We start from the raw sequence: 20,502 nt of genomic DNA on the forward strand, positions 1-20,502 counted from the left end.
GGAGTTCTAAGAAATTTATTTTCCAGGTGCAGCCCCATCTAACTAAAACTTATCTTCACCTTGTACACTTGACAGCTGATAAAAACATAACTTGGGAGTGACAAAAAAGAAAAAAAAAAAAGAAAAAAAAAATCCAGATAGCCCTTGGCAGAAGAAAGGTTCCCTAGCCCTACCTTTGATGCTTCCCTAGGCGAGTGTCTGATGTAAAAGCTGGGGGGACTGTTGCAAATAAAGGAATGAAGAACATCAATTCAAACTTGGACACAACTGGCTCCTGACATACCAGTCTCTTGTTGTGTTCGTATTCTTTCTTGACAAGGGCAGTGAGGAGGTCATGCCTTCTCAGGGCTGCTTCGATCTTTAAGGGAGACACAAGGGCAAGGAGGTTAGGAACGCAGTGCACGAGAGCCTCAGGAGCAGCTCTTCTCCTAATTTATATTCCCACCCCTTGAACTGACAGTAACGCACCTCATCCTGGAGTTTCTTCTTTGATCGGTTTTCTCTGTATGCATCTTTTCTGAGCTGTTCAACCTGTGCAACTTGCTGTTTCCACATTTTGCTTAGTGTTGGGCCAGAAACATAGAGGAACGGAAAGTGCTCCAGCATGAGGGGCAGGAGACTGTGCTCATCCACCTTCACTGCAGGGGAGACGAGACGCCTGCAGGTGAGCGCTCTGCAGCAGGACCCACCCCCGTCCCGCAGACCACTGCTGGTCTGAGTGCTGCGGTTCTGATTCGGGGAAGAACAAATCTCCATGGACATAATACTTTCCTTCCTTCTTTGACCAGGGTAAACCAACTACTATGAAAAAAAAAAAAAAAAGCTCCGTAGTTCTGACTGACGACAGGCTGGCCCCACTGCTCAGCGCCTCAGCTCTCCCGGCAGGCATGTGCTTCCCAGTCTGAAGCCTGCGTTCCACATGACCTCATTCTGTGGAGCAGGGCTCTCAGCACTCACAGGCACCAATAACCAATGTGCAGAACTGGACAGCCATCTGCTTGCCTCCGAGCACTCCCACAGTTCTAGCAACTTCCCAGAAACAAAAACAGCCACTGGAGGGAGTGAACAGAGAGCGAGGCTCACAGAGCAGGTAGCCCTGGCATTGCCTTGGTGCCAGTGAACAGGGCTCCCTAAGGTACTTGCTTGCTTCAGACTTAGTCCTCTTGACAGAGAACCAGCCATGTGGCAGTGATGAGAGGAGGAACATGCCGCAGCTACCTCGGTACATGTTAGTTTTCAGTGTGTGTCCTTGGAACCCAGTACACACTTCCAAAGGTTGCCAGTTTTCCATAAAGCACAATTTTGTGGTTCTTACTTGGAACTGCTTTATTTGGCATCGGGAAGCCACCTCTTGGACTCCGAGTTGTGGTTTTTCTCGAGTAAGTCTTCCAGGGCTGACTATGTTTAGTTCCTTTATGAACAGCTTCTCTGTGTGTTTTTTCCTTAGAAGCAGATACAAAATAGAATAAAAACAAGGGAGAGGTCTAACTCTTTTATACATCACTTTCAATATCACATATTGACAAAAATAGCTGGCTAATCCCTAGCCAAACCACCTTATTTCAGATTTCTAACATCTGGTTAGTATTCATCTACTCTAAAGCCATTTTTGCCCTCTGGCATCCCTTAGAATTTGAAAAAGAACCAAATCAGTCACCACAGACTGAAACAGTCCTAGACCCTAACTACAACTACTGTTAACATTTTGATATACTTGTTTCTTCGACAACTTCATGTGGATTAAAAGAAAATTCCTGGGACCGGCACTGTGGCATAGTGGGTAAAGCTGCTGCCTGCAGTGCTGGCATCCCATATGGATGCCGGTTCAAGTCCTGGCAGCTCCATTTCCAATCCTGCTCTCTGCTATGGCCTGGGAAAGTAGTGGACAGAAGACCTCTCTCTGCCTCTCCTTCTCTGTGTAACTCTTTCAAATAAATAAAATCTTAAAAAAAAAAAAAAAAATTCCCAAGCAACTATTTAGTTTATATCCTGATTTGTTCATTAATATTTCAGCATAAGCATTTCCTCATGCTTCCACTGAGTTTCTTATGCCATCCTTTTGAAAGGCAAGGTAAATTTAATTTTGAGCTTCTTAACACAGCAGCTGGAGTTCTCGCTCTTCTCTTACTCCCCTATAAATCTGCTGGCCTCGGTGATTTTTTAAACCCTGCGTTAGGTGAACTATTAAACCAATAAAAATCCTTAATAAACTGATGAAGTTTTAGGAAGGAAAAATGCTCATCTTTGGTATTTGTCTTACCATATTTTAGTAATCTGGCTATTCTACGAATAAGAGAAAATCCTGCCTTTTTCTACAGAGCTATCCTGTTAGTCCTGTTTTTCTTTTTAAAAAATCATCTCTGTATTTTCCATCGATCTGATCAAATGGCAGTTATTCCAGTGGAGACTTTTACCCACTGTTTCCTCCTCCTCCTCATTTATCCTCAGAGATCCAACATTCTCTTGAACTTTATGTCTTCTTAGTTCCCTTTCAAATGCTTCACTTAGTGCCTACAGGGAAAAAGAACATGAGTTATTAAAAAATATAAATGAAGAAAAACACTCACGTGAGGATCCTGCTCCCCCGAAAATATTAATTTTCACTGTGTAAAAAATTCCTTTCAGGCTCTTTCATAAATATACACTGCTTTAACAAATCTGTAATTGGGACAGAAAATGACATTTTAATAATGCATTTCTGTGTTTTCTCAATCAGATTTTCACCTCACAAGTGGCTGTTTAATCCATGTGAAACAATGCAGGCCACAGCAAAAAATTAACTCACTATATTTCAAAATTCTGCTCCACAGGGGAGTCTGCTTGCTGAATCCCAACTGCCCCTGTCCTGGGCACTCTCCTCTCTGCAATTCAAGTGGCCTGTCACGTCTGACGTACCAGGAAATTCCCTTCATCTCCGAAGCTCTTGGACAACAACGATCCGCTACAACGTGGGCTACATCTGACTAGGTAATTTGCTTAGGAGTTCCATGAGTTTAATTTTGTGTTCCCTAACAGGGACATAAGCTGTATCACATAATTCATCATCCACTCAGCTCAAGAATGTTAAATAGATCTTAAGCCTTTAAACAACATGTTCAAGAACGGTTTAGTCCAATGGTTAAGGTGTCTGCGTCCCACACCAGAGTGGCTCCAGCTTCCTGTCAGTGCAGACCCTGGGAAGCAGCAGGGATGGCAAGCGATCAGGTTCCTGCCACCCTATGGGAGACCTGGACTGTGTTCCTAGCTCTGGCCCTGAACCAACCCTGGTCACTGTGGGCACCTGGGGAATGACCCAAGGGATGAACTTGTTTTGTTTCTGTCTCTCAAATAAACATTTTAAATGAATAAATGGCACATTCACTGTAGCCATTTGGCAAAGGAGAAATGGAACCGCCTGCTGCCCAACAGTAGTCAAGAAATGGGGAAATACCTTTGCTTGGAACTGGCGGAGTGCTGTTTCTTTTGGCTTGCGCTGCTCTTTCCTCTCTCTGTGGAACTGTTTGTGTTTATTAACTGGAGGAGAGAGTGAATGAGATCTGTACGGTGGCTTCCTATGCACAGAAAGTCCTGAAACACAGAAAAGATACACACCATTAGTTCCCGACAGCTAGAAATGTTCAGATGGAAACAAATTCAAAGAGACTGATGAGTGAATACGCTAACTGTGCTTTCTTCCATAACTAATTTCTAGTTATATTTAGTCATACCGAGACAACAAATACACAGAAATGTGTACAGTCTCAAGTACAACTGTACTTAAGTTCTATGTTTCACTTTGGATTGAATTCCATGTGAAATTCCTGCTGTGCACTGTGGAAAGTGCATCGGTGAAATTGTCTGAAGTTATGTGAACGGAAAATTAAGTTACTGCATCTGCTATCTCTTACCTGTCTGGGCTCCGGCAGCAGATGTCTGCAGTCTGGCCCTCTCAGTTTACACCAAGACCTAACAAGTCACTTCGTTCCACAGACCTCTCCGTGTTCCATCACTGACAAATATGCCCAAGTATCTGCTAGTTGTGAGCAAGCAGAAGTAGTCCGTGCCTTCGTGGAAAATCAATTCATTCAAAGTAGCTCCAAGGGTAAAAAAGTTGGCTAAATATCTTCATAAATATAATTTCCCATATAATTCAAATTTTCCCAAGCTTTCTTGTTTTCCTGCTCTTTTAATTCAAATCAAATTTAAATTGATTGTAAGAAGATATTTTAAAAAACTGACTTGTGCAATGTTTTAAATAATGGATGCCCATAATGTACTTTTTTAAAAAAAGATTTGAGAGTAAGAGAGAGAGAGTCTTCCATCCACTGGTTCACTCCCTAGTTGGCTGCAACGGCTGGAGCTGTGCAGATCTGAAGCCAGGAGCTTCTTCCACATGGGTGCAGGGGCCCAAGCACTTGGACCATCTTCTACTGCTTTCCCAGGCCAAGGTAGAGAGCCAGATCAGAAGTGGAGCAGCCGGGACTCGAACTCACGCCCATATGGGATGCTGGCACTGCAGGCAGTGGCTTTACCCACTACACCACAGTGCCGGCTTCATAATGTAGTCTTTAGAAACTGAAAACCCAATTAAAATAACATTTTAACTTACAATGTTTTTCCACAATAGGATAATTTAAGTGTATAACAAGGGACAGGGACAAGCGTTGTGATGCAGTGGGTTAGGTGGCCATCTGCAACACTGGTATCCAAAATTAGTATCAGAGACACAGCTGTTCCACTTCCGATCCAGCTCCCTGCTACCATGCCTTGGAAAGCAGCAAATGATGTTCCAAGTGCTTGGGCCCCTGCCACCGATGTGGGAGATCCAGATGGAGTTCCTGGCTCCTGGCTTTGGCCTGGCCCAGTCCTGGCTTTTGCAGCCAGTTGGGTAGTGAATCAGTGAATGCAAGATCTCTAACTCTGCCTTTCAAATAAATAAATCTTTTTTAAAAACCTGAAGAACAGAAGTTACTGTATAAGGTTGCACAGAGATCAGTTAAGTCTGTTTTAATTAAGGATGTGAGATGAAATAATTAAGAGAAGAACATTCTTGAAGTAGTAAAAATATTAAGAAGCTCTGGATAAGAATAAAACAGTTTCTAAAGAAGTAATGAATGACCAAAGTCGATGAAACTAACTGCAAAACACAGAATTTTAGTTGGTGGACAACAACATAGTTGTTTGGAGCTGAACAATGGAAGACGGAAAAGTAGGAAGTACCTGCAAGGAAGTGGTGATGCAGACTGCTGATCTGAGTAGAAAGTGGCACAGTAACTTAGGAGCAAACCGGCAACGATGAAAGCAATGCAGACCTCATCATCTAGTTCTACTAGATGGAGATCCTAGAGAACTCTGGAAGCCATCGGCATGTTCAGCAAGAGGGAAAATGGGATAAACAGCAACAACTAAGCTATACTGTATATACTTATTTACACTGTGATAAAATTGCTGAGTCAGATCTCTAAGTACCAACAGATTCCAAAACAATGAAAAGAGCAGGATAATATAGACAGTATCTCTGTAGATTTTAAAAGCTAATTAGGGGCTGGCACTGTGGTGCAGTGGATTAATGCCCTGGCTTGAAGTGCTGGCATCCCATATGAGCGCTGGTTCGAGTCCCGGCTGCTCCACTTCTGATCCAGCTCTCTGCTGTGGCCTGGGAAAGCAGTACAAGATGGCCCAAGTCCTTGGATCCCTACACCTGTGTGGGAGCCCCAGAACAAACTCCTGGCTCCTGGCTTCACATCAGCATAGCTCTGGCCATTACAGTCAACTGGGGAGTTGAACCATTGGATGGAAGACCTCTTTCTCTCTCTCTCTGCCTCTCCTCTCTCTGTGTAACTATGACTTTCAAATAAAATTTTACATGTACTCCATAGAATACTATACAGCAGTAAGAAACAACGAAACCCAGTCATTTGCAACAAGATGGAGCAATCTGGAAAACATCATGCTGAGTGAATTAAGCCAGTCCCAAAGAGAAAAATATCATTTGTTTTCCCTGATCGGTGACAACTGAGCGCCAAAGGGGAAACCTGTTAAGTGAAATGGACACTATAAGCAACAATGAACTGATCAGCTCCTGTCCTGACTTTAGATGTACAATGTAATACTTTATCCTTTTTAGTATTTGTTGTTGTTGTTGTTGTTGTTCTAGTACTATTGGTTGAACTCAGTAATTAACACACAATTATTCTTAGGTGTTTAAATTTTAACTGAAAAGTGATCCCTGTTAAATCTAAGAGTGGAAAAAGAGAGGGAGGAGATGAACAATTTGGAACATGCTCAATCGGACTGGCCGCAAATGGTGGAGTTAGAAATGTGCCAGGGGATTCCAACACAATTCCATCAAGATGGCATGTACCAATGCCATCGCACTAGTCCAAGTGATCAATTTCAGCTCACAATTGATAGCTCTGATAGGTCTAAGAGTCAAAGAGATCACACAAACAAGACAAGTATCTGCTATACTAACTGATAGAATCAAAAAGGGAGAGAAAGATCCAACATGGGAAGTGGGATACACAGCAGACTCATAGGATGGCAGATGTCCTAAACAACACTCTGGCCTCAGAATCAGCCCTCAAGGCATTCAGATCTGGATGAAGAGCCCATGAGAGTATAGCAGGCATGGAAAGCCAAGATATCATGGAAAAAAAAAAAAAAAAAGACCTAAATGAATGATCTCTGTGAGTGAGATCCCAGTGGAAAGAACGGGGCCATCAAAGAAGGAGGTACCCTTCTCCGAAGGGAGGAGAGAACCTCCACTTTGACTATGACCCTATCGGAATAAGATCAAAGTCAGCGAACTCTAAAGGCTTCCATAGCCTTGGCAACTCATGACTAGAGCCTAGGGAGATTAGTGACGCCATGAACAGGAGTGTCAAATTGTTAAGTAAGCAACAGGAGTCACTGTGTACTTACACCCCATGTGGGATCTGTCCCTAATGTGTCATCTAAAGCCAAGTGATGCTATGACTGGTACTGAAACAGTATTTTTATACTTTGCGTTTCTGTGTGGGCACAGACTGATGAGGTCTTTGCTAATTATATACTGAAGTGATCTTCTGTATATAAAGAGAATTGGAAATGAAAAAAAAAAAAAAAAACAACCTGGTGTTAAAATGGAAATGGCATAGAAAATTAATTAATTTGAAAAAAAAATTATGTAGGATCTCTGTCTTTAATGTGCTGTACATTGCTATTTAATGCTATAATTAGTAATCCAATGGTAGTTTTTTCACTTGATGTTGCTATATGGGCAAAATGTTGAAATCTTTACCTAATATATACTAAACTGATCTTCTGTATACAAAGAGAATTGAAAATGAATCTTTACATGAATGGAAGGGGAAAGGGAGCGGGAAAGGGGAGGGTTGCGGGCGGGAAGGAAGCTATGGGAGGGGGGAAGCCATTGTAACCCATAAGCTATACTTTGGAAATTTATATTCATTAAATAAAAGTTTAATAAAAAAAAAAATTTTACAAGAGCTAATTAGTAGTATGTTTAGACAAATAACTAAGCTACTAAGTATAAAATTTGGTAACAATATGGTACCATAGTTAAGTAGCAGCTTGGGATGCCAGCATCTTAGATTGGAGTGCCTGGTTTGAGTCCTGGATACTCTGCTTCTTATCCAACTTCTTGCTAATGCTTAATCTGGGAGATAGCAGGTGATGCCTCAAGTATTTAGGTCCCTACCCTATTCAAATTGAAGACTCAGATTGAGTTCTGGGCTCCTGGTCCAGCCTGGTTGTTGTGGGCATTTAGAGTGTGACCCAGCAGATGAAATATGTCTACCTTTCAAATAAAATGAAAATAAATACAAATTTTAAGTATAAAAGCAAGAGTAAGGAAAAAAGTACCAACTTTAAGATAGTAGTTTCACTGAGGGTAAGAAAAAGCAGAGGTCTGTGGGAAGATCAAAGGGAATGGCTACTCCTTTTTTTTTTTTTTTTTTTTACAGGCAGAGTGGATAGTGAGAGAAAGAGACAGAGAGAAAGGTCTTCCTTTTTGCCGTTGGTTCACCCTCCAATGGCCACTGCGGCCGGCGTACTGCGCTGATCCGATGGCAGGAGCCAGGTGCTTATCCTGGCCTCCCATGGGGTGCAGGGCCCAAGGACTTGGGCCATCCTCCACTGCACTCCCTGGCCATAGCAGAGAGCTGGCCTGGAAGAGGGGCAACCGGGATAGAATCCGGTGCCCCGACCGGGACTAGAACCCGGTGTGCTGGCGCCGCAAGGTGGAAGATTAGCCTGTTAAGCCACGGTGCCGGCTACTCTATTATTTTTAAGATTTAAAAGAGACAGGGAGGGAGAGAAATGATTGATTTCCACCTCCTGGTTCTCTCCCCAAATGGCCACAATAGCCAGGTCTGGGCCAGACTAAAGCCAGCAGCCAGGAACTCCATCCCGGTTAGGTCATCATCTGCTGCCTTCCCTGGTGCACCAGTGGGAAGCTGGATGGGAAGCAGAGCGCTCAGGACTCAAACTAGCATTCTGACATGGGATGACCGCATTAACAAGTGGTAGCCTAAACCTGCTGCCCCACAACTCTGGTCCCTCTTCTATTTCTTAAACACAAAAGGGCTAAAGCAAAAACAAATGTTAACACCTGCCACTTCTAGATGGTGAAGATATGTGTTTGGTATTTCCAATCCTTTCATATGTTTCTGAAATATTTAAAATGAGAAAGCCGCTAAGAATGTATGGAACTGATAGTTCACTTCAGCATCCCTGCTATCTCTCTGGGATACGTACCTGGCCTCAGCTTCTTTGGCCCATACTCCATGATGCTGTCACTGTGCTGAGACAGGGTCTCTTCCTTTCCACTCTCCACCGCTTCAGTCCCACTATCTTCTTTAGGATCCATCTTTTTTTTAATTCGATCACCCAAGGCACTTTTTAACATCTGTTGAGAGAATGTAAATTGGTAGCATTAGATACACAACCTCTAAGGAGGTTCCTCTGATGGGTTTCAGATGCCTACGCCTGTGTAGTGTTTAAAGGGTGTGTATCAGTGCTATGGACTCTGCAGTTTCCGTAACTTTAGAACAAGCCACACCAACAAAAGATTTAATACATTCATCCACTGATGCCCCAAAACTATAATACTGGTTTGTTTGGTTTTTTTGTGAGACAGTGATCCATACAATTTTTTACCTAGTGACAAAGGAAGATTACATAGAAATATCTAAAAAAAAGCTTCATGCATTAATTTATCATAAATGATTCTGTTTTCATCACAATTCAATACGATCTGAGTAAATCTGTACCGTATTTGGTAATATCAAGGAAGGCTACCTGCTTGACTTACAGGGTATTTTACAGCACTTACAAAACAACTCATTTTCCAATACCTAAGCTTAGCTTTCACCTAAATAGGGAGATCACCTGAATGATCACTAACCCACAGCAACCTGAATGTAAGTTAAAAAAACAAGGCTTGCCCAGTCTAGCTCAGAGAGCCGTTGAGAGAGCTTCTTGGATACTGCGTGTAATTCTTGTTCTGTTAACCTCCCGCTTGGCCTCTGGGAGAAAGGCAAATCCCAGGATGAGGCTGCGGCTCTGTTTTCATTTCTGTAACAAAAGTGACCATGTGACATTTAAGCAACCAGGTACTTATGTATTTCAAAATAACTATAATACATGCCTTAACACATATTTCATGTCGATCTTCACAGCTAAATCTGGAGAATATATACCTTACTTTTCAAATCCTTTGACAGAGAGATTATAAACACTGAAGCCTGCAATGTTACCTTTTTCCTTTAGGAAGCTTCCTTGTCCTCAGGCCCTGGATCTGAGCTGTACACATTTCCTGTGTGCTATCTTTAGGCAACTGGGAAGTTAATAAAACTCTATCATCTGGTTCCTGTTAAAAACAAGAAAAACCTGATTTGAAAAAGCTACAAAGAAGATACATAAAACATTTCTGGGGATGGGGGTGAAAGGACCTGTGACAAAAAACCAGATCCCTTCAATCTCCATGTTTGTTTTTTAAAGGAATCTGTCAAAATACCGTATTGTCACCTGATGCCAAAGGACTGGAGCAGTGTCTGTAAACTTGTGCTCAGAGAAAAAGTGTGGCAAGCTGCCATTCAAATAAGATGGGAGGGGAATGTGTTCTAAAACATGAAATTTCAGGGGCTGGAGCTATGGCACAGGTTAAGCTGCTACCTGCCAATGCCAACATCCCATATTGGAGTGCTGGTCCAACTCCTGGCTGCTCTGCTTCTGACCCAACTCCCTGATAGTATGCTGGGCAAAGCAGTGGAAGATGGCCCACGTACTTGCATCCATGCAAACCCACATGTGAGACCCAGATGGAGTTTCTGATTCCTGCCTTTAGCCTGGCCCTGGGGAGTTAACCAGTGGATGGAGGATCTTTCTCTCTGTCTCTCCATTTCTTACTCTGCCTTTTAAATAAAATCTTTAGAAACCAACAAACCAGTGACATTTTTGTGGTATAGCAGGTAAAGCTGCTACCTGTGATGTTGGCATCCCATATGGGCACTGGTTGGAGACCCAGCTGCTCCCATTTCTGATCCAGCTTTTGGAAAGCATCAGAGGATGGCCCAAGTACTTGGGCTCCTGCACCCACGTGGGAGACCCTAATGAAGCTCCTGTCTTCAACCGGGCCCAGCCTTGGCCATTGCAGCCATTTGGGGAGTGAACCTGCTGATGGAAGATCTGTTTCTTCCTTTCTCTGTATAACTCTGGCTTTCAAACAGATAAGTAAGTAAATAAATAAATCTTTTAAAAAGAATCCAACCAACCAAACATGAAATTTCAGGAGTTCTAGCTACACCTGAACGATGAAAAATGATCAAATCACAAATTTAAGTCATTATCTCTCAGTGCAAGGAGTCAACAGAAACTGTCCCAAAGTAGAATGATGATGAAACTTCACAAATACCTATAGTAACACATGTCTTTTTTTCCCCTAATAATTTATTTCCTGTGGTGAACAAACATTTGATGTTTAAAGGCATAGTATCCACAATTTCACTTCAGTAGCCTTTTATTCTATTAAAGTAAAACAAAATTTAATACTTTTTAGCAAAGAACTGAAATACAATCACATTAAAAAAAAAAAAAAATTCCATGTGTCCAGTTCAAGCACTTCAAAATTGCCATCCAGGTTAAAGATTATATCAAGCCTCCCCACCATTCTCCCTAAGCCTTCTCCAGAGGTAACCAGTAGCCTGTGACTATTTTTATCTTTCTTATCTATTCACCCTCCTGTCTGAAAAGAGCCACAGTATGTTTAGAAAGATTCTCACCTAATGCTAATGATGTTCATTTTATCTTTGTACATTTTCTGAACTGCTTCAAATTTTTAAGAATATATCAGTTTGGTTTTTATAAAAAAACTGAGAGGCAGAAAGAGATACCAAAGAGCATACTCCTTATCGTCTGGTTTACTCCTCAAATGCACACAATGACTGGGGCTGGGCCCTAGCGGAAGCCAGGAGCCAGTTACTCAATCCAGGTCTCCCATGTGGGTGGCAAGAACTCAATTACCTGAGCAATCACCGCTATTTCCCAGGGTCTGCACTGGGAAGCTAGAATCAACAGCCAAAGGATATCAAACCCAATCACTTCAATATGAGATACAGAAATCTTAACCACTAGGTTAATCCCTGGCCATGGATCACTGTTTATAAATTTACCCTGTGCACATACCTACCCACTCTTAGGAAGATGAGGACAAAATGACTGTATAAAAAGGATTTTTTACAGCACTCTGGCCTCAGAATCAGCCCTTAAGGTATTCGGATCCAGCTAAAAAGCCCATGAGAGTATTTCAGGCATGGAAAGCCAAGACACTCTGGCAAAAAAAAAAAAAAAAACCCTAAATGAAAGATCTCTGTGAGATCCCAGTGGAAAGAATGGGCCATCAAAGGAAGAGGTACCTTTCTCTGAAGGGAGGAGAGAACTTCCACTATGACCTTGTCTAAATAAGATCAGAGTTGGTGAACTCAAGAGGCTTCCATAGCCTTGGCAGCTCATGACAAGAGCCTCAGGTGATTACTGACATCATAAATAAGAGTGTTAGTTGTTAAATCAACAAGGGAGTCACTGTGCACTTACTCGCCATGTAGGATCTCTGTCCTTAATGTATTGTACAATGTGAATTAACAGTAACACTAGTACTCAAACAGCACTTTATACTTTGTGTGTCTGTGTGGGTACAAACTGTTGGAATCTTTACTTAGTATATATTAAGTTGATCTTCTGTATATAAAGATAATTGAAAATGAATCTTGATGTGAATGGTATGGGAGAGGGAGAGGGAGCGGGAGACGGGATGGTTACGGTGGGAGGGAGGTTATGGAGGAAAAAGCCACTATAATTCAAAAGTTGTACTTTCGAAATTTATATTTATTAAATAAAAGTTAAAAAAAATTTTTTTCAAAGAAAAAAAAGAGGCCAAGATATTAACATTGGTTCATGCTGAAAAATAGGCATATGAATGAATGGTTGTTTTCTTTTTCATACTCTGATATTTAAAAAAGGTAAATAATTAAGGACACATAACATGAGGTCTGAAGACAGAATATCTGAGTTGAAATCCTGACTCCACAAATTGCTGTGTGACTTTGGACGAGATGCTTTATCTCTCTACATCAGCTTCTCCATGCAAAAGAAATATGTTATTGGGGCTGGCATTGTGGCATAGCAGGTAAAGCTGCCACCTGCATTGCTGGCATCCCATATGGGCACTGGTTCGAGTCCCCGCTGCTCCACTTCCCATCCAGCTCCCTGCTAATGTGCCTGGAAAAGCATCAGAGGATGACCCAAGTGCTTATATTCATATGAGAGACCTGGAGGAAGTTCCTGGCTCCTGGTTTGGACTGGCCCAGACCTGGCTGTTGGGATCATGTCAGGAATTAACCAGCAGATAGAAGATCTGTCTCTCCTTCTTTCTGTGTAACTCTTTCAAATAAGGAAACAAATCTTAAACAAAAAATACAATGCTTTGATTAGGGCAATATACTTGACTACTCTGGCAAAGACCTCTTTAAAGTATATGGGTCTCTAGCCAATGGCAAGCAAGTGTTTCCACTTACCACAGAGAACGTCGTGTGCTCTCTGGCAGAATTTGCAGCAGGAGAGCAGTGACTTGATCGCAAGTACTCTCTCCCGATGGGGCAGGGTGCTCGAGGTTCTGAAGGGTGGTAGGGCGGATGTAAAGGAATGGCTGCTCGGATAGGCTCCCCTAGCTTCCTGGCACTTGGAACCACACTCCCAGAAGGGGTTTCCGCTGGTAAGGCAAGTAACAATGGATACGATAACTAAAGTTCTGAGAACAAACCATTTTATACTCATATTCACAAATACACATAAACACGTTCACACCATCATTAGAAATATTTTTTAAGCTTGATTCAAACAAAGCACATATAAAAATAATAAAACCAGGGGCCAGCACTGTGGCGTAGTGGGTAAAGCCGCTGCTTGCAGTGCCGGCATCCCCTGTGGGAGTAAGTTCAAGTCCACTTCTGATCCAGCTCTCTGCCATGGCCTGGGAAAGCAGTAGAAGATGGCCCAAGTCCTTGGGCCCCTGCACCCACGTGAGACCTGGAAGAAGCTCCTGGCTCTTGGCTTCGGATTGGCACAGCTCCAGCCATTGTGGCCAGTTGGGGAATGAACCAGCAGATGGAAGACATTTCTCTCTCTCTGCCTCTCCTTTCTCTGTAACTCTTTCAAATAAATAAATAAATCTTTTAAAAATAATAAAACCAGGGATACATCCCCAGCAGACAATTAATGATCCAATGAAGTTGGGATGAATGTAATTTCAACACTATTATCACAGAAATGTCACTTCTATTTAAAAATAATGAAATACTGAAAGCAACCTAAGTGGCTTGAAGGACAGCAATGTAAATTATGGTTTATCCACATATTAAAAGACTGGTTAGCTAGAAACAATTTTATTTAATAATATATGAAAATCTGTTTTCAAGTTACTGTATTTTCTTTCTTTCTTTTTTTTTTTTTTTTTTTTTGACAGGCAGAGTGGTCAGTGAGTGAGAGAGAGACAGAGAGAAAAGAAAGGTCTTCCTTTGCCGTTGGTTCACCCTCCAATGGCTGCCGCGGCTGGCGCACTGCGCTGATCCGATGGCAGGAGCCAGGTGCTTCTCCTGGTCTCCCAGGCGGGAGCAGGGCCCAAGCACTTGGGCCATCCTCCACTGCACTCCCTGGCCACAGCAGAGAGCTGGCCTGGAAGAGGGGCAACCAGGACAGAATCCAGCGCCCCGACCGGGACTAGAACCCGGTGTGCCAGTGCCGCAAGGCGGAAGATTAGCCTGTTGAGCCATGGCACCGGCCAAGTTACTGTATTTTCTTATTCACTAATAATTTGAAACCACCAATCGATATACTAATGTATCAGACTCTCAATTGCTTTAGAGGTTGGCACTATGGTGTAGCAGGTAAATCCCCCGCCTGCAATGCTAGCATCCCACGTGGGCACCAGTTCAAGTCCTGGCTGCACTTCCAATCCAGCTCCTTGCTAATGCGCCTGGGAAAGCAGCACAAGATGGTCCCAGTGCTTGGGCCCTTGCACCCACATGGGAGATCTGGAAGAAGCTCCTGGCTCCTGACCAGATCTGCTCTGGCCATTTGGGGAGTGAACCAGTCGTTCAGAGACCTTTCTCTACATCCCATCCTCTCTCTATGCAAAAAAAAAAAAAAAAAAAAAAAAAAAGCATTTAGTGGATTTAGATAATGAAGTAACAAAATAGTGGTTTGAAAAATATATGACCAGGGGCTGGCGCTGTGGTGTAGCAGGTAAAGCAGTGTGAGCATCCTATAGGGGTACAGAAGATGGTTCAAATGCTCAAACCCCTGCACCTGCGAGGGAGACCTGGAAGAAGGTCCTGGCTCCTGGCTTTGGATAGGCCCAGCTCCAGCCATTGCGACCATTTGGGGAATGAATCAGTGATAGAAGATCTCTCTCTCTGCCTCTGCCTCTCTGTAGCTCTGCCTTTCAAAAAATAAATCATTTATTTATACACACACACACACACACATACATGACCTAATATCATTTTTGAAAAGATTCATTTGAAAGGCAGAATTGCAGAGAGGGACAGCAACAGAAACATGAGTATGCCAAGGTCATTTTAAGCAAAAATGGAAACAGAAAAAAAATCTATAAGATCACGTAAATAAAAAATAATCTCAAAATAGAGTAATAAAAGTAAAAAGGCTAATAATAATAGTACTATTTGTAGCAGGAACTACTATCTGCAACACAGCTGCAGTCTAAACTAAACCCACTGCAACTCACGGTCTTCAACGAAGGATGTCCTATTCTTGGACAAAAAACTAGATGAGGAAGGGTCCAACACATCATCACGTGACTTAGAACTTGGAGACGTTGAGGCCTTTTTAGACTGAATTTCATTAGGACCTTGAGCACCTGGAAAACATTAGAGGTAAAATTTTAAACCATCAGAGGTGAGCATTATGGTGCAGCAGGTTTAAGTCACCACCTGTAACATTCGGCATCCAACATGAGTACTAGTTTGAGCCCAGTTACTCCACTTCCAGTCCCTGTTAATGTGCTTGGCAAAGCACAAATAATGGCCCAAGAACTTAAGCCCCTACCACCCATGTAGGAGACCAGAATGAAGCTCCTGGCTTCAGCCAGCCCGGCCCTGGCCGTTGAGGATATTTGGAGAGTAAAATAGCAGATGGAAGATTTCTCTTTCTCCTTCCTTCTCTCTGTAACTCTACCTTTCAAATAATATTTTAAAAACAAAACCAAACACAAAAAAGTTTCTACCTTGAGAGACAGACATATCCAATGGGTCACTCTCCAAATGCCTGCAAAGCCTAAGGGTGGGCCTGGGACTTGCCAAAGCCAAAAAATAGGAACTCTATCCAAGTACCCCATATAGGTAGCTGGGACTCACCTGTTCAAGCTATCACTTGTTTCCTCTCACAGTGCTTATCAGCAGGAAGCTGTAATTGGAAGCAGAACTGGACTTGAAGCCAAGTACTCTGATCCAGGATGGAAGTGCTCCAACTTGCACCTTAACTTCTGGGACAAACATCTGCCTCGATTCCCAACTTACTATACCTAATTCCACTCTGATATTTTCATCCTTCCATAAATAAAACTTATTGCAGCTTGGTGTTTTGCTAAGTTTTAGAACACTAAGATGAGTAAGAATAATTTTACTATATATCTGAGTTATCAGCAACCTCTACAGGTAGCCCCATGAAGGCAGGGATTTGTGTCATTTCCCACTGAATTACCACTTCCTGGCAGAGAAGACTTTGAAAAAAATAATAAGTAAATGTCATGCATGACCTGGCTACTGTCCCTGGAACTCAGTTTACCTAACAGTTAAAGTAAGTTACCATGTGATATGTGAATGGTGTTACAGAAATAACAAAGGTCACATCTTAGAAACACAGAGCAGGGCTGGCGCTGTGGTATAGCGGGTAAAGCCGCCACCTCCAGTCCTGGCATCCCATATGGGCGCTGGTTCGAGCCCCGGATGCTCCACTTCCAATCCAGCTCTCTGCTGTGGCCTAGGAAACCAGGAGAAAATGGCCCAAGTCCTTGGGCCCCTGCACCCGTCTGGGAAACCCGGAAGAAGCTCCTGACTCCTGGCTTCGGATCGTTGCAGATCGAGCTGTTGCAGCCAACTGGAGAGTGAACCAGCAGATGGAAGACCCCTCTCTCTCTCTCTCTGCCTCTCCTTCTGTTTCTATGTAACTCTTTCAAATAAATAAATATTAAAAAAAAAAAAAAAAAAAGAAACACAGCATTGGGGCTGGTGCTGCGGCATAGGTTAAGCCTCCGCCTGTGGCGCCAACATCCCATATGGTTGCCGGTTTGGTTCCCTGCTGATGGCCGTGGAAATGGCCCAAGAAACTGGGCCCCTGCAATTGTGTGGGAAACTCAGTAAAAGCTCTTGGCTTCAGATCAGCCCAGCTCCAGCCGTTGTGGCCATCTGGGAAGAGAACCAGCGGATGGAAGACCTCTCTGTCTCTCCCCTTCTCTATAACTCTGCTTCTCAAATAAATAAATCTTATTATTTTTATTTTTTTGACAGGCAGAGTTAGTAGAGAGACAGAGAGAAAGGTCCTCTTTCCGTTGGTTCACCCCCCAAATGGCTGCTATGGCCAGCGCGCTGCACTGATCCGAAGCCAGGAGCCAGGTGCTTCCTCTTGGTCTCCCATGCGGGTGCAGGGCCCAAGGACCTGGGCCATCCTCCACTGCCTTCCCAGGCCACAGCAGAGAGCTGACCTGGAAGAGGAGCAACCAGGACAGAACTGGTGCCCCAACTGGGACTAGAACCCGGGGTGCTGGTGCCACAGGCGGAGGATTAGCCTAGTGAGCCGCAGCATCGGCCAAATAAATCTTTAAAAAAAGGGGGGGGGGGGGGGGACAGAGCATCAGAGCCTGAAGATGGGGGCGGTCAGACCTTGGAGGGTGAGTTTGCCAGGAATAGAAAGGAACACAATGTCAGAGAAGAGCATGGCAACCACGTTAGGCAGGACAGGGAGCAGGTGGTTGGAGGGTGGCACGGCAGGAGGCTCCAAACTGGAGCCTAAAAGATACACAAGATTACTGTGTACAAGCAATACTGTTGGAAATGTGGCCTAAAGCTAGGAGAAAAATCGTCACTAGGAGTACACTGCAATGACGACAAGGGGTCAGGCAGTTCAGGAAACACAATTAAGGAACATCCTGCAAGTGTCACTAGGCAAGAAAACTGCATCCCAAACCCTCTGCCAAGGATTCCAGGCCCCACAAATTATGTGACAACCCTGTCGCCACTTATTTGTGTTGGACTTACCTGAGCTTATGCCTGTGACTCCCACTTGACTGATTTTGTATTTGGTGGGTAATGGTAGTATTCTGGGATTTTTTCTTTTTTTTAGTTATTTTCATCTACTTGAAAGAGAGAGAGAGACAGAGGAGGGAGATAGCTTCCATTCATTGGTTCACTACTCAAATAACTAAAATGGCCAAGGCTGGGTCAGGATCAAGCCAGGAGCTCAGAACTACAACATGGTCTCCCACATAGTTGGCAGGAGCTCAAGTGCTTGAGCCATCTTCTGCTGCCTCCTAGGATGCATCAGTAGGAAGCTGGTGTGGAAGCAGAGTGGCCAGGAATTTCAAACTAGGCACTCCAATTTGTGAGGCTGGCAATGCCAAGTGGCGGCTTAACCTGCTATGCCACAATGACCAGTCCCAGAATTTCAATTCTGATGTCCATTTAGGGTTCTTTTTCTTAAATACTCCAAAGTATAACTACTTGCATACAGTGTAACAGTAACTAACATTTGAAGTTTACTTACCATTACTTCTTAGAGAAAAGGTGTGTGCTGTGTCTCCAAGTCTAATTACTTCACCAGTGGATTCTGCTTCATCTTCATCCCAAGAGCGGCCCAGCGTCTCAGACGAAGAGCACCTGAAAGAGTCCTCTCTGTTATGGAGCGCCTGGCTTGACCACAGTGAGCCCCTCCCATCAACACCTAGGGAGCTCCTTCAAGTAGCCAGCCTACATGTGTTCAGACTGCTCAACGCCTAGAGTAGAATATGGAAAAGTCTCCCTTTTGTTGTGTATCCTTGTGTGCTGTTCATCTGTTTTGACTGAGACAGGCCTGATGGGAATAGCTATGTATACGGTATTGGGGTTACATACACAGGAACACACAGAACAGCAAATATGGCTGATGAAAATTATTTTCATGTAAAAATTATTTCATGCAAATATTATTTTCATGTAATAGTGAAAAATAAAGCCAAGAATTTCACATTCCAGTGGTTTCCTATGAGGCACATTTTTCAGTGTACTATTCAGTGCCACTAAAAAAGGCACTGCCGGGGCCAGCGCTGTGGCACAGCAGGTTAACGCCCTGGCCTGAAGCGCCAGCATCCCATATGGGCGCCGGTTCTAGTCCTGGCTGCTCCACTTCCAGTCCAGCTCTCTGCTGTGGCCTGGGAAGGCAGTACAAGATGGCCCAGGTCCTTGGAGCCCCTGCGCCTGCGTGGGGGACCTGGAGGAGGCTCCTCGCTTTGGATTAGCGTGGCTCCAGCCATTGCAGTCAACTGGGGAGTGAACCAACAGATGGAAGATCTCTCTCTCTCTCTCTGCCTCTCCACTCTCTGTGTAGCTGTGACTTTCAGATAAATAAATCTTTAAAAAAGGCACTATGTTTTTCTTTTTCTTTTTTTAAAAAAGATTTATTTATTTGAAAGGCAGAGTTAGAGAGAGAGATCTTCCATCCACTGGTTCACTCCCAAAATGGCCGCAATAGCTGGGGCTGTGTCAGGCTGAAGCCAGGAGCTTCTTCTGGGTCTCCCATGTGGGTGCAGGAGCCCAAACACTTGGGTCATCTTCTACTGCTTTCCCAGGCACATTAGCAGGGAGCTGGATGAGAAGTGGAACAGCCAGGATTTGAACTGGCATCCACATGGGATGCCAGCACTGCAGGCAGCAGCTTAACTTGCTAGGCCACAGTGCCAGCCTCTACTGTCTAGGCTTTTCAAACCATGAGAAACTCCATAAAAAAAGTGAAAATTAGATATTTCAAGCAAAGTCATACCATTATATCAACCCTCAGTTAGAAGGGAAGTATAATCAAACTGTAACCACAATACATTATGTCTATAAAAGCAAAAATTTTTAAATGTTGATGTTGGTCAAGGATATTGGTTCATAAGGTTGCTGTAACCTGGCATTTTTATGCTGCTAGTGGACATAGTAATGGCCTTTCTGGAAAACAATTTGGCAACTTTTATTAACAGCCTTAAAATATTCATATTCTTGGGGCCGGGGGTGAAGCCACCGCCTGCAACACTTGAGTGCTGGTTCAAGTCTCTGCTGCTCGACTTCCAATCCAGCTCCCAGCTAACAGATCTGGGAAAGCAGAAGAAGATGGCCCAAGTGCTTGAGCCCCTGTACCTACATGGGAGACCTGGATGAAGTTCCTGGATCCTGGCTTCAGTTTGGCCTGGCCCTAGCACTTGCAGCCATTTGAGGGAGTAAACTCATAGATGGAAGATCTCTTTCTTTCCCTCTCTATAATTGCTTTTTTTTTTTTTTTTTTTTAAGATTTATTTATTTAAAAGTCAGAGATACAGAGAGAGGAGAGGCAGAGAGGTCTTCCATCCGCTGGTTCACTCCCAATTGGCTGCAACGGCTGGAGCTACACCGATCTAAAGCCAGGAGCCTCCCCTCTAGGTCTCCCACGCGGGTGCAGGGGCCCAAAGACTTGGGCCATCTTCCAGAGAGCTGGACAGGAAGTGGAGCACCTGGGACATGAATTGGTGCCCATATGGGATGCCCGCACTGCAGGCATTGGCTTTAACCAGCACACCACAGCGCCAGCCCCTGTAATTGCCTTTCAAATAAATCTTTAAAAAAAAATTATGTCGGTGAGAATTTGGCTTAGTACTTAAGATACCACTAGGGCCGGCGCCATGGCTCACTAGGTTAATCCTCCGCCTGCAGCACCGGCATCCTTATGGGCACCGGGTTC

At 43.6% G+C, this 20,502-nt stretch overlaps 1 protein-coding gene across 3 annotated transcripts in view; it reads right to left on the reverse strand.

Moving 5' to 3' along the window:
* Positions 1-20,502, reverse strand: part of CEP95 (centrosomal protein 95) — a 38,191-nt gene that overhangs the window by 7,327 nt on the left and 10,362 nt on the right. For all 3 annotated transcript variants that reach the window (XM_062215403.1, XM_062215404.1, XM_062215402.1), the window contains 11 exons: positions 18,316-18,428; positions 15,284-15,415; positions 13,056-13,249; positions 9,741-9,853; positions 9,429-9,558; positions 8,740-8,890; positions 3,431-3,567; positions 2,419-2,511; positions 1,316-1,442; positions 469-638; positions 284-358 (listed from right to left, as the gene is read on the reverse strand). In XM_062215403.1, the coding sequence (XP_062071387.1) occupies positions 284-358; positions 469-638; positions 1,316-1,442; positions 2,419-2,511; positions 3,431-3,567; positions 8,740-8,890; positions 9,429-9,558; positions 9,741-9,853; positions 13,056-13,249; positions 15,284-15,415; positions 18,316-18,428 (1,435 nt within the window). The remainder of the gene's footprint in view (positions 1-283; positions 359-468; positions 639-1,315; positions 1,443-2,418; positions 2,512-3,430; positions 3,568-8,739; positions 8,891-9,428; positions 9,559-9,740; positions 9,854-13,055; positions 13,250-15,283; positions 15,416-18,315; positions 18,429-20,502) is intronic.

Source organism: Lepus europaeus, chromosome 18 (genome assembly GCF_033115175.1).
Source record: "Lepus europaeus isolate LE1 chromosome 18, mLepTim1.pri, whole genome shotgun sequence".
Lineage (NCBI taxonomy): Eukaryota > Metazoa > Chordata > Mammalia > Lagomorpha > Leporidae > Lepus > Lepus europaeus.